The sequence below is a fragment of the Dipteris shenzhenensis genome, chromosome 18, assembly GCF_047967505.1.
Source record: "Dipteris shenzhenensis isolate YYH24624 ecotype China chromosome 18, Dip_SZ_1.0, whole genome shotgun sequence".
Taxonomy (NCBI): domain Eukaryota; kingdom Viridiplantae; phylum Streptophyta; class Polypodiopsida; order Gleicheniales; family Dipteridaceae; genus Dipteris; species Dipteris shenzhenensis.
Window position 1 is genome coordinate 25,133,291 of NC_141613.1, and position 14,878 is coordinate 25,148,168.

Here is a 14,878-nt window from a genome sequence, read left to right on the forward strand (position 1 = left end):
GCAGAATGAGTGCCGAAAGAAGATTGCAGATGAGAAGAACGGAGTAAAGAAAGAGTCCAGCAACAGTGCGCAGGCAGTACCAATAGAGCTGTTCATAGCAATTGAGGAGATTTGCACGGAGGCAGTTCATGTACCTGCAGATGAACCGTGGATCATTCACAGTGGTGCATCGCGCCACATGACTAGTTGGAAGGATTGGTATACCTCTCTATAGCTGGTAGGGAATGACATCCTGGTAGCAGTCGGCAATGATGCAAAATGTCCAGCAAAAGGAAAAGGTACGATTTCTCTCAAGTCAGATGGAGTTGTAAAACAGTTGTCCGATGTTCTTTATGTGCTAGATATCAAGAGGAACTTGTTGTCCGTTTCTACGATCACGGATCGGGACCTCAAAGTTCAATTCGATAAGAATGGTGCATAGATTCTGGATCTTCAAGGGAAGGTTGTTGGTAAAGGTACAGGCACAACAACATTTACGAACTCTCAGCTTTCAATGCTCGAGCGGATGTGAAGAACACTAAGCTGTGGCATGAGAGGTTTGGTCATCTAAACCTTAATTCTTTGAAGGAGATGCATAAAGTGGAATGATTGCAGACCTACCAGAAATTTCAGATCTGTCCGCCGATGTATGTGAAGCTTGCATGATGGGCAAGCAGCATCGGCAGCCCTTTCCTAAAGAGGCCAGCAGGGCAAAGGCTCCTCTAGAGCTCGTTCACACAGACCTCTGTGGAAATATGGAGACGGAAGCTTTGGGTGGTTCCTACTACTTCATGACGCTGATCGACGACTATAGTAGAAGGATATGGATATACTTCCTAAAGACAAAAGACGAGGCTCTCGGTAGGTTCAAGGAATGGCATGTAATGGTTAAGAAAGAATCAGGGAGGAAGGTGAAGAAGTTGAGATCAGATAGAGGTGGAGAGTTCACATCGACTGAATTCGAAAGTTATTGCAAAAGTCACGGGATCAAGAGGCAGAAACCCCCGCCACATACATCACAGCAAAATGGAGTAGCAGAACGCAAGATGCGCGTCATCTGCGAAATGGGCCGGAGTATGATGAAAGGGAGAGATTTGCCAAAGACTTTCTGGGCTGAAGCATGTAACACTGCAGTTTACATCCTAAATCGTAGCTACACGGAGGCTGTGAACGGGATGACATTGCAAGCCTTTTCTGGTAAGAAACCTTGAGCTACACATTTCAGAGTTCTTGGATGTGACTGTTTTGTGCATGTCCCTGATGCTACCAGGACCAAATGGGAACCGAAGAGCCAGAAGTGTATTTTCTTGGGCTATAGTGAAGAGGCGAAGGGTTACCGTCTCTTTAACCCTGTTACCAAGAAGGTAATTGTAAGTCGCAATGTGGTCTTCTCAGAATAGCCGCATCAATTGGAGGAGGATGCTTCCTTCCCAGACAACCAGGACCAGGATATCCATCTAGTACTGCCACCAATAGCAGAACGAACTCCCCCAATGGTGCTTGGAAGGATTCAAGACAAAGAAGATGAAGAAGAGCCTACAGAACCACAAAGGCAACAGCCATTCCCGAAGTGGGTAAAGCAGCTTTTGGACGACAGAGAACCTCCAACAATTTGGAGGAACCATCCGCGGTCCAAGAGATTAGAGGAGCAAGGAAGGGCGCAGGAACACTTGGTCAACTATGCTTTGATGACAGAAGTGATCCGTGCTGATGAACCCAAGTGTCTTGAAGAGGCATAGGGTGATGATAGGTGGATGGAGGCTATGCAGTCGGAGTATGGCTCCATAATGAAGAACAACACTTGGGACTTTTTGGATCGAGCACCAAAACGCAAGGTAATCGGAACCAAGTGGGTGTACAAAACCAAGTACAAATCCGACGGTACGTTGGATAAGTACAAGGCTCGGCTCGTGGCAAAAGGATTTGCACAGGTACATGGTTTTGATTATCAGGATACTTTTGCTCCCATAGCTCGACTAACCGCAATTCGCAGTGTTTTGGCTTTAGCTGCCTAGGGAAGTTGGCCCGTGTTTCAGATGGATGTGAAATCCGCCTTTCTGAATGAAGATCTCAAGGAGGAGGTATACGTGGAACAACCACCAGGTTTTGAGATCCTCGGTTCAGAAGGTAAAGTCTGCAAACTAAAGAAGGCACTTTATGGGCTGAAACAGGCCCCACGAGTGTGGTACCAGCGAATTGATGCCTACTTTCTGCAAAACGGGTTCAAGAGGAGCCCATCTGATGCAAATTTGTATATCTTCAAAGAAGGAGGCAGGTGTATGATCGTGGTCCTTTATGTGGACGACCTTGTCATAACAGGGAACCATGAAGAGAAGATCTCGCAGATGAAGCATTTGCTAGGAAGAGAGTTTGAAATGACAGACCTCGGACTGATGCATTTTTGTTTGGGGATTGAAGTTTGGCAGGAGCCGAAACAGATCTTCATTTCACAGCTGAAGTATGCTGGAGAGATACTGAAGGCATTTGGCATGGCTGAGTGCAAGACAGTTGGTACCCCTATGGAGGTTGACGCGAAGCTGTCAAACGAGGATTCATCACCACTGGTGAATGAAGCGAAGTATAGAAGGCTTGTGGGCAGCTTGATTTACCTGTGCAACACACAGCCAGACATCAGTTTTGCGACTGGTGTACTAAGCAGGTTTTTCCAATAAGCCCCGGGAGAACCATTGGAGGGCAGGGATGTGGGTGCTGAAATACATCAAAGGCACACTTGATTATGGCATCACCTATACCAAGGGCAACATCTTGATCGGATTCTGTGACTCGGATTGGGTATGAGACGTGGACAGCAGGAGATCAGTGACAGGGTACTGTTTCTCACTTGGATCTGGAGTTGTGTCATGGGTCAGCAAGAAGCAACCCACAGTTGCTCTTTCTTCTACCGAGGCCGAGTACAAATCTGCATGCTTTGCTTCTTGCAAGGCAATGTGGTTGAGGAGGACTTTGGGGGACATGGGTGCAGTGCAGAACAAGCCTACGCAGTTATCATGTGACAATCAGAGTTGCATGACGATTACAAAGAACCCGGTGTTCCACGCTTGCACAAAACACATTGAGATTCAATATCACTTTGTACATGAGCTCATCATGGATGGAGAGGTCGACTTGGTGTACTGTCCGACTACAGAGAATGTTGCGGACATCTTCACGAAGGCTCTTGGAAGAGACTTGCTGGAGAGGCATCTTCATCGACTTGGCATTGGGCCGAAAAAGTAAGTTCACTTGCGGGTGGACATTGAGGGGTGGTGTTAGATATCAATGCTCCACTCTTGTGTAACTATGCGGGAACCAGCTAACTCTACTTGTAAGCCCCGCATATGAGGAGAAGGCATTTGAGTAGCTCGGTTATCCGGTAGGTCCTGGTTTGGACACCAGATGGGGGCCATGTGTGGCCTGATGGCTAGATGGCTTCAGATAGAGTTGGAACACCACCAACTAGGCTACATGCAAGTGCGAGAAGGCATCCCTTGACTAACCGCACTGAGGGTAGACGGAGCATTTCCCGAGGCAATCCACTCTCGGGTTGCGGGGCCCGTTTGGAGCCTCAGATGATCCTGGATGGCTCTGGGCCGAACGGTAAACCATAGGCTAGTTGCTCTGTTTTGCGCACCGGTTCTATCGTATGGTCGGTGGCCTATTTCGGGACCAACCCCCAGTCGACTGTTTTGGGCGGACTGGGTCGGTCACCCAATTGAGCCTAACCGACTATGACTGGTGGCTATATAAGAGCAAGCCCGTGAAGCCCATTTTATCACTGGCTACAGCAACCCTGATTCCTTAGCATCCAGCCTCCGTCTTCTACTGTTTCTAGCATGCCATCGAAGCTTCTTTCACAGGAGCGCATGGTTGGGAGGCAGCGCCATCTATTGTATCAGTTCTACAGTAATCAAATTTTTGAGTCTCCATACTATCTTGTTTTCTCTCTTGCATACGAAATCCTGTTATCTGTTGAGCACATACGTTGTATTATTTTCTTACAGTATGTTGGTCCTTCTTCTTCATAGAAAACTTGAACTAGGGCATATCGTGAACATTAGGGGAAAAATATGGCTACCACCACACCTAAAGAAGGTGGCCCATATATTGGCCTTAAAGATAGATTTTCCTCACTATCAAACAACTGGGTCCAAAAAAATGAGTGGAGAATACCTTGATATTGATGATCTAGATAAAAATGGACCAAGAATATCATTATGGAAGAGGTGGAGTAGTCAAAGGGCAAGGGTATTGACATATCAAATACTTTTGCAATGTAGGTGAAAAATAATGTAACTTGATACAATATAGTAGACTATGTTCATCTAAAAGAGAGTTGTTATGACCAAAGTAAGAGCTTTTGAGTGTCATTCAATGGGCTACTTCAAAGCCTGACATATAATATTTTTAAGCACATCTCAAAGAGATCATTAAGAACGTACTTGGGATTGAACTCCTCTTGAGGGACACAATCGAACATTCATCATGTAATTCCCTAATACACATGGAAAGGTAAATGGAATGGACAATATGGAACACCAATATGAAGGTCACAATTTCGATAGGATTTGGACAAGACCATCAAGAATAAACATGGAAATCACGTTTGTACTAAGAGTGAGCTATTCCACTAGTTAAATGCAATGCTATAGGATATCATGTCCTTTTCATGAGAACACAAGAAGCACTACTTATCTTTTTATGGAAGGAATTAAAGAGTATGGAGCCCATTATTCATAAGAGCCTTCTCTCCATCTAAGGATATTAAAATTTTGTTAAATTGATCCCCGCAACATGAAAAAAGTCATAAAGTGTATTGATTAGTGGAAAACAAAGTAAAGGAGGGGTAGAAATCAATGAAAAGTCTCTCCACACTCTCTTTAAGATTGATAAGAGTCTTCTCTTCATTTAAAAGACTTAAGTTTTTGTTAAAATAGATTCCCCCAATGAAAAAAATTCAAAAATGTATTAAGTAGTGGAAAAGGGAGTAGAACAAGGGTGGAAATAGGAATTTAACTTTTTTCTACATGTGAAGAGTCCATATCCCATAATGTTATTGATCACAAGGGAGGAATTATTAGGACTCTGCAATCCAAGATTTATACGGAATAAGTGCACATGCCCATACGAAAAGTTTAGTACAAACATCATGGAGGACAAGTAGTCGACAAGAAATTAAAAAAAAAGATAAGGAAGAATGAGAGAAGATTTTGTTGCTTCAAGCATATCTTTCTCTCTCTTTTTAAAGAACTAGTGACGGTGGCGATGCCACACCTTCATAAGAAAGCATGATAATGGATAGTGATCTATAGCATTGTTGGAATGGTCACAAGGCATCCACACCTTTAGCATATTAAAGTTCCTTGAACCATGGTCCATAGATGAAATTACTCTCATGGACAAGTGCTTGCTAATCATCATGTCTCTCGAAGCATGGTCCACAATATTACTCTCAGTGTATCAGGGGCTTACGTGTTAATGAAATAATAAAAATTGTGAGAGAATGCAAAGATAAGAGGAGATCTATCATCATGGAAGTTAGTACTATATATTTAAGTGAAAGCACCTTTCTCTTTCATTGAAGTAAAAGTGTTCCAACATTTGTGCTCTTTTGATTCTATAGCATTGATTATCCACTCTTTAAAAGTGTTTTTTCCTACCATAAAGGTTTCGATTTATTAATAAGAGGAAAAACTAGATTTGAGTCATATGTAGGGCCTTCGCACGTGGCTAATGGGACTTCGGATGAGTTTAGGATGGGAATCTATTTGTCATGATTACCCGCTTCCTAGTCGAAGTGGTCTACGATGGGTTTAGGATGGGAATAGTTACTTTTTCTCCCATCATGGACCATGGCCTCAAGGCCTTGGTAACAAGAATGGGATTCCCTTTTTTAGGGATTGGAAAGCATGGAATAATGGTATGTGTCCATGTCCCACCTCTTAAATACATGTAATGATGCCATGTGTCCTCTTTCTCCTAATGGCATCCCTCATTCTTTTGACTCTCAACACATGAAATGATGCCGTGTGTGCTCACCTACTAACCCATCCCTAAACACATGAAATGATGTCATTTGTCCTTTCCACCTAACCCATCCCTTGTTCTTCTGACTTTTATCACATAGTTGTATTTGGATTGGGCCACTTTTTCCATTCCCATTCACATGTGCTAAGACTGATCCTTAAACATTTCAAAGCTAATCTCATCTATCATTAAATTATTCCAAAGCTAATCTCAGCGAGACTCGTTTTTTTCGCGTATATATTGCCATTGGTCCTTGCTTACACCCTCTCGTCGCCTCGAGTGTATTCTCAAGTATGGCGAAGATGGGCGCTACCGTCGCTAGTAGTGAGCTTGGCCAAGCTGAGAAAGGAGCTGCAGTAGAACTGCACGCCCACAGTGAAGCAAATCTCAAGCATGCTGGCTTAGAGATCGTCTTGGAGTCCAAAGGCACGTTCATTTGATATTTTTTACGCTCTGTTGTTGCTTCTCATGAACTGCAAATCTGCTGCGGGATGCTCCATAGCTTGCACCGACAAGTAGCCGAAGTTATAAGTTATCACTAAAACAACGAGCAAATCTGATCTTTGAGGCCGTGCTGCAGGAACATGGGCGCACGCCAGCTACCATCTCACGTCTGCAACGGCAGGCCCTCCACTTCTGAGCTTGCCTTTTGCTGTAGCAGGGTTAGGCTGGGGCGTAGGCATATTTGCTTTAGCGTTGGGAGCTCTTGTCTCATTTTATGCGTGCTATTCGCTATCACGAGTGATGGAGGAAATGGAGGCTAAAGGGAAGCGTTCTCTACGGTACCGTGATCTTGCTCACCATGTCCTAGGTATGTTTAAGGTCTTTTGAAGTTTTCTAGGGCATAGGAGCTCTTGAACATTAAGATTGGTTTCTCCTTCCCAATAGTTGCCTTTTATTATGTTATAATTGCTTTTTGAAACCTCATTGCTTTCGATCATATGAAAAGGACATGGGTTCATACTCGCTTGTGCTAATTGACTTCTCATTTTTTGTAGACATACTAGTGGGTTTTCAGGCTCAAATTCTCCATAATCAACATTGAATATGGTTAGCATTTCAATTAAGGGTAATGTATGGATTTGTTACTCATTAGTTTTAAGGGATTTAGAAAGCTTTGGCACACTTTTATTAAATATATCTAAATGTAAGACAACTCCTCCATCTGTCAATAGGCCCATGCCCTCTTTACATCAATTCTCCCCTTGCCCATATGCATACACCTTTTGCTTTTCTCTCCTCTCCTCTCCTCTCTTCTCTTCTCCTTTCACTAATCAATGGAGGAATTTATTCTACTTTTGGTAAAGCTACTTTAAATTATGCCCTAACAGGGTATGTATTGGTTTTACTACCTTGTGTATATAGCCTAGTCTTGGCAAGACTCCGAACCCCACCTTAGAGAAACATGGTCTCAAACTGTAATGTAGTACATATGAGGAGAACAAAGGTAAAGCTCTATTCATAGAGAATAACTTTCTTTTTATACCAGTAAGTTATCATTGAAACCCCACATACATGTGGTTTCAAAGAAGAGCTTTCAAGGTCATGACTTTTTAAAGAGCTAGCTTTTTATCTTTATCTTATCTCTTAAAAATAAAGAAATGGAATAAACAAATAACTTAATAGAGTATTTGGGAGAATGTAAATACTTTCATAATCAAGTGATATAACTTATTTAAAAAAAAGTCGATTATAAGTATTACAAAGTTTGAAGAGTCAAAAGAACAGGATGTGATGATAAGTTTTACAAATACATATCAATTCAGTGACCTTTCTCTACTAATCACTAACCTTTCTCTATTAAATTTTTTTCTTAATAAGTATCCATATGATTAGTTCATGAAGTAGTAACACTCATGAACTAATAGTATACTGTATGGTTGATGGAGAAGTTTTTTAGGGATGAAGGTTGATAATGCCATTTTATTGCTAATTAAAAGGCATGCTAAAATGTCTTGTATTTAGGCTAGAAGGAAATTAGGTAAGTTAGTCAACTTTACTCTCTGTCTCTGTCTCTCTCTCTCATGATGTTCCCCAAAGGCTGAATATAAATCTTATTTTCACTTTCTTAATATACGTCACATGGTATATGCTTCTCGGCTATACCAATCCATAGATCTCTCATGGATTTTTTCTATGTTGTAATAGATTTGTTTTGATGAAACATTTCAATAAGATGTTCCTTTATCATATTCTATTCAGCTATGAGCACCTTACCTTTTTAAAGTAAAAAACCTTAAATAGGATATTTTCCTCCTTAAAACACATTAGCAACAATATATTTTCATTATGCTCATCACAGAACTACAACTATTCTTGCATATAGCTTGACCTAAGGGGAAATTTAATTGAAAAGTAGCTTATCTAAAATAAATAAAAAAACTCGACTAATTTTTTAGGTGAAAAGAGGGTGATAGCCCAATCAGGTTAAGTTGAAAGAGATAGCTTGAATATTTCATGCAAAGGGGGGGACTTGAACTCAAGACATTCTTTCATAACTAATAAGATCTTTCTACTAGGTTGCCCTAGGGAGGTCACTAAGAAATTGTAAGATAGCAAGTGCGATCAATGGTAGGGGTTTTACATTTTTATGGACCTACAAAAAACATACATACATAAGGAGTTCTTTAATTAGGAAAGTGAAAATTTTCATACATAAAGGATACTTTAATCATCCCATAATTTATAGAGTGGGTGTATATAGTTATAAAAATACGTAGGTAGGGGGTTTTTTTAATACCCCTTGATTGCACGTGCTATATGGGGCTTTTACATGGTGGCCCTATCGGGCACGTTATGTGATGTTGTGAAAAGAGTACGGTATAAGGGCTTTACATTCTTACCCTCATAATAAGATGGGAGCCCCTCCCCTCATAAATAGAGGGGTTTCCTCTCCTCTCTTACCTCGTCCCCCCTCCAAGTCTTTCCCATCGGGCCTCCCTCCCTTCCTTTTTCACTAATAAGTGCATGTTTGAATTTGAAATCCTATTCAAATCCATTTTTTCTAATTAGAATCACTAAGATATTTGAGCTTCTAGTATTTGCAATCATTCCATAGTCACGTTAGGAATAGTGTAAATTGCACTATTGTAAAGAGGACTATAAAGGGCATATAGACAAACCCTAACCCTAAGGAAAAAAGCTATATCTCTTCATCTTCTTCTTCATTATAATGTAGTGTACAATTTTTATGTGTGTCTACTCTTATATTACTCTCTCCGATGTCCTCCAACATGGTATCAGAGCCTATGCTTCCTTCAAGTGTCTACACCTAACTCAATCATACTACTGCGCATCTTATACCTTGAGAAGAGAGCTACACTTTTGCTTTTCATTACACCTTGATCTATACTCTCTAACTCAAGGTATCTTAGCTCGAACGTTTAGCTTCTTTTATGTTAACAAAATCGAGTTTTTTTTCTAGTTCTTACTTCTCACATCTCAGTGTAAGCAATGGAGAGTGGTTCTTAGTTGTGTAAAAAGCTTTAAGGTGTTGAGAAGGATAATACATGTCTTGAGTTTGTATTCCACCTTTTGTTGGATGTCATTCACTATCCATCTTTACAAAATATCCCATAATTTGGAGGACTCAAAATATGTTGTTGAGAATTATTTTATCCTTTTAAAAACCCCTTGGGAATGCCACAAACCTTAGTGGGGCCTCTCTCTCTCTCTCTCTCTCTCTCACACACACACACACACACACACTCTCTCTCTCTCTCGCTCTCGCTCTCTCTCTCTCTCTCTCTCTCTCTCTCTCCCCTCCTCCTCCTTCCCTCCCTCCCTCCCTCCCAATTCATTTTGCGTGTACATAGGAGAGGACTTGAAAAAGAAAACATTCTCTCTCTCTCTCTCTCTCACACACACACACACACACACACACATGCGTGCATGTGCACATGCACGAACATGCACACGCACACGGACATGCACGCACTTGCACATGCACATGCACGCATGCACACACACACACACACACTCTTGCGGACGTGCACACAAATGGATGCATGCACTCACATGCATGCGTATGCGCACACACATACACATACACACGCATGCATACACACATACGGATGCATGCACACACATACACACACACACATGCATGCACATGCACACACACACAAAATCATTCATTAATTCACGTGCACACATGCACACAACCACGCATGCACATACATGCACACACACAGGCACACGCATGCACAGGTGCACATGGGTACGTATACATAGAAGCACACGTGTATGCACCCACCCACACATACATGCATGCACACAATCATTCATGAATGCATGTGCACACATGCACACATCCATGCATGAACAGGCATACACACACATGCACACGTGCATGTGGGTATGCGTACATAGAAGCACACGTGCATGAACCCATGCATGTAAACACATGAACACGTGCACACACACATGCACCCATAGATGCACATACGAGTCCATGCGTGCATGCACTTACACACACACACACATACACACATGCATATGCATGCACTCATGCATGCGTGCAGACATGCACATGGTCATGCACGTGCGCACGCACGTGTGCAAGTGCATTCACACACACATAGAGCGCGTGCACCCACATAAGCACACACACATGCACACACACATGCATGCACGCATGCGCACATGCTCACACACACACACGTGCACATGCACATGCATGCACTCATTCATGTGTGCACACATGCATGCGGTCGCGCATGTGCGTACGTGCATGCACACACACACACAGACATAGATGCACATACTCACACACACACACACACATGCCCATGCACGTATGTGCACACACACACACACACACATGCATGCACGCACGCACACACACACACATGCACACACACACACACACACATGCACACACACACGCACAACACACACACACACACATTTAGTGGTTTGCACTGGTTTCTCTCACACATGGACCCTTAACATGGTCATCTAGATCCATAAGGTAGGGGATCCCATTATCAAAAAACTATAGGACTATAATGATTGGGCATGTCTTCTCCAAGATTTATCCTTCACTGCTCAAAACTCAGGTTAAGGCATTATGCATAGCATGAGCGATTCCACTAGATAGGCATGCTTCAAGCTAATCGTGTGCCTGTAGACCACATCTTCACCTTGAGAGCAACCATTGAGGAGGTATGGCATAGAGATAGAGGTTTATTGTTTCTTTGTGGATTTTTGCAAGGATTTTGGCATATTCCCATGGGATTGAATTTTGATCCATCTACAAGACTCAGGTTACACTCAAGACATTATGTGGGCAATCATGACACTCTATGAGTGGGTATCAGGTAGAGTAATTAGGATGTGGATTCGGTGAACATAGAAGGTCATGAGTATGATTGGGGTTGAGAACAATGGCCTTTATTACCAACTTAATTTGGCTGGTATATTGATGGGATTGATTAATTCGTTGAGACACTAGGCATTCTTGGATCACCATTAGTTGGATCCCTTGTCCCAATTCTCCCATATTTAGATAAAGTGGTCTTACTCTTTTCATTTGCATAGGTCCCTCTTGTAACATTTTAATACAATCTAGAATTTCTATGAGACACATGTTTCAAAGTTCAACCTTGGGAAAACCAAGGTTTTGATCGTCATCACATCTAGGTAGTTACAAAGTGAGACACTAGGGAATTGGTGGAGAATTGTACATTATTCTTACTGCAGATCCCTCTTCTCAAGAACGGCCTTCATGGTTAGATCAAAACTATGTGGGAGAGATTAAGTAGAGAGTATGTTGCACTCACTAGACTTGAGCAATAGTTTCTTTAGTTTCACTTTCAAAATCCTAGGACTAAGGCTCATCTCTTTGATTCTATTTTTGGTCTAACTAGCATGTATGGTAGCCCCTTTTTGGCTAGAATTATTAGAGCTAGAATTGTCCTAAATAGAGAGGCTACTACTCACCTACATGTTATGTATTAACCTATTGGTCCCACATAAAATCCTCCAGGAAGAGTTTGGGGCCACTCCCCTTATCTTGATGCAGCCTTTCAGTATATAGCTCCATATAGTCAAACCCTTTAACTCCATAATATTAGGATAGAGCATCCTATTAGGATCCTATTTTGGTTGGACCTATACTCATTTATAGCACTGGTGATAGAGGGAGACTAGAGGAGTTAATAATCTTGGACATGTAGATGGTTTGTAGGCCTTGGAATCCATATGCGTAGATTTTTACCTTTTCAATATAGCCTAGAGGCCCCATCAGTACCACTCATTTATCATGAGGAAGAATAGGTCATCAAGGAGGATATCTTATAGCCCCAAACGTATAGGTCTTGCTTAGCTCTTTATGGGCATTTAGTAAAGCTTAACTTCTATACAAATCATGGAGGGTTTCATCCATCCACTTGGATATACTTGGATCCATCTCCCACATGCATTGAGGATCTTGATTGGATAGTTTTGGGTGTCCTTGCATTGATTGTGTTTTGAGTCAACATGAATAGAGGGCACTCCCCATGAGGGATGTATTTGCACCTTTGCGACATGCAAGAGGTTGAGTCAGAGGAGAGTTAGAGGAGCACTTTACTTTTACGATGCACCATTTACTATGAGATTCAAGGGTGACCCTACAACCTATTTAGGTATGGATTTGTACCAGTCCCATCTTTCTTGGTCCACACACTTACTACAAGATCCAAGTATGATACCAGCAGCCAAAAAAGGGAAGGGAAAGGATTCAAATCCACTAGATACAAAGCATGTATTTGTCCACCTAAGCCCTTGAGATCATGAGGACTTGATCAATGCTTCAACTATAGCTCTCTAGTGATCCATCGCTATTTCCTATTCATAGATGGATTTAAACCACTCTCTTCTATTTTGAGAAGTGATTTTTATAGCACCTCTAGCTCTCAAGTCATAGCCATCACCTATTCAAGGATGGATGTGGAACACCCTCAAGCAATGGTTAACACCCTCAAGCCATAACCATTGCCTATTCAAAGATGGATTTTTATAGCACCTCTAGCTCTCAATCCATAGCCATTGCCTATACAAAGATGTATTTGGAATACTCTCATTTATTTCAAGGAGTAATGTTTATAACACTTAAGTTTAAAGGGGGACCTCGTTGCATGAAATGTATTCTTATTTTATGATGCTTATCCAATTATGGGTATATGTGATTTGTTTTCTGTTATTCATTCAAACACACCATAGCATTCTAGCATTTGCCTAAATTGATAGTTTACTTTGCCCTCACAATGCCCTATAGGTGTAACATGGGTCTACATTTCCAAAAAGATGACTTTTATATAAAAATAATTAAATTTTTTTAATTATTAATATGTACAAAGAAAATATCTAACAAGATATGTTTTTTTATAGGTTCTGCATTGGCCTTTAAAATTATTGCACCATTACAATTTATGGTGTGCTTCATAGCTGTCATAGCAGGCACTTTACTAGGAGGAGAGACAATGAAGGTATTTTCTTTTTTGAACAACATTTTGAAAGAAATTACTAATGCTTAATTTTTTTGTAAGAACTTAGATATTGAATTTCTTTCTTCTAATATTGTTTTCCTATAACAAATTTTAACTACTACATACACTTTATTTCATTTCCTTGTTTAAAGAAATACCTCTGCCATTTTGCATCTCTCTAGCCCATTATTTAAAATAAATTTCTAAACGAAAAATTCTCTCTTGATTCTTTTAATAAAGTAAAATTAAGTTCAATAGAAGTTGGATGTGCATGGACAACTTTCATAAATAAACGTAATGTACTTTGTTCAATGTGCAGCAAGCTTATCTAGTTACACATGAAGGTGGACATTCCAAGCTATATACATTCATCATAATTTTTGGAGCTCTCACCTTGATCTTGTCACAAGTTCCTTCTTTTCACTCATTGAGACACTTCAACTTTATATCAATGCTACTATGTCTTGGATTTAGCATTTGTGCTCTCATTGGATCCCTCTCTGCAGGTAAGCCATTTGACTTTGTACCTAAAGGTGGGTTAAGAAACATCATTTTTGTATGAAATTTTTAATGGGACCAACTTGTTTCTTAAATTTTTTAGCATAACGATCATGTGTGTGTGTGTGTGTTTGTGCACACGTGTGGGCACATGCATGCACATGTGTGTGTGTGTTTGTGCACACGTGCGGGCACATGCATGCACATGTGAGTGTGTGTGAGTGTGTGTGTGTTATTAACTAGGAAAGAAATCGAGGCCTGAGGCTTGACGCTAGGCATGGTGATGCTTGAGGGCCATGGAGGAAAAGGGAATGTGAGGGGAGAAGCATTAACATGGGAATAAATGCATCCTCCCATATGCATGGTGTGTATGAAAAAGTCTCCGATGTGGGCTAGGTGTGTTCGCACTCTCAATTGTGTGCGACAACCCTTTGCCTCATTTTTTCACATAAATCAAACCCCATATCCCAAGTCTAAGATACTCCCTTGGTCTCTTCCCAATTTTATAATACATTGAAACATCTAGGAGGACAAGTGGAGGGTTGGCACAAGAAGTCTTGCCACCTCATCCTACTTTTCCCATTATTTAACTTGCACTCTTTGACTATCTACACCCCCCTCCCACATGGGTCTATCCTACATGGAGGGAATAATCCAATATAATATCCATCTCCATCTATTTTATATTACTTCTTCCATGGTTCTTGGGCCATGTCTCACTAAATGCAGGCATGGGACCGCCTAGGTGGAGGGGTTGCACATGGAGGAACCAAGCCACCTTAACATTTTATAATATTACTACCATGGATTATGTACAACACACCTTATGGGTACTCTTACATGGAAGGGTGGCACATAGTCATGCCCTGCCACCTGAACCTGGGCCCTATGCACACCATATTTTA

At 41.3% G+C, this 14,878-nt stretch overlaps 1 protein-coding gene across 1 annotated transcript in view; it reads left to right on the top strand.

The window, feature by feature from the left end:
* Positions 1-6,259: 6,259 nt before the first annotated feature.
* Positions 6,260-14,878, top strand: part of LOC147890997 (GABA transporter 1-like) — a 65,255-nt gene continuing 56,636 nt past the window's right edge. The window contains exons 1-4 of the mRNA XM_087389740.1: positions 6,260-6,429; positions 6,584-6,814; positions 13,378-13,475; positions 13,795-13,981. Of these exons, the coding sequence (XP_087245866.1) occupies positions 6,297-6,429; positions 6,584-6,814; positions 13,378-13,475; positions 13,795-13,981 (649 nt within the window). The 5' untranslated portion in view covers positions 6,260-6,296. The remainder of the gene's footprint in view (positions 6,430-6,583; positions 6,815-13,377; positions 13,476-13,794; positions 13,982-14,878) is intronic.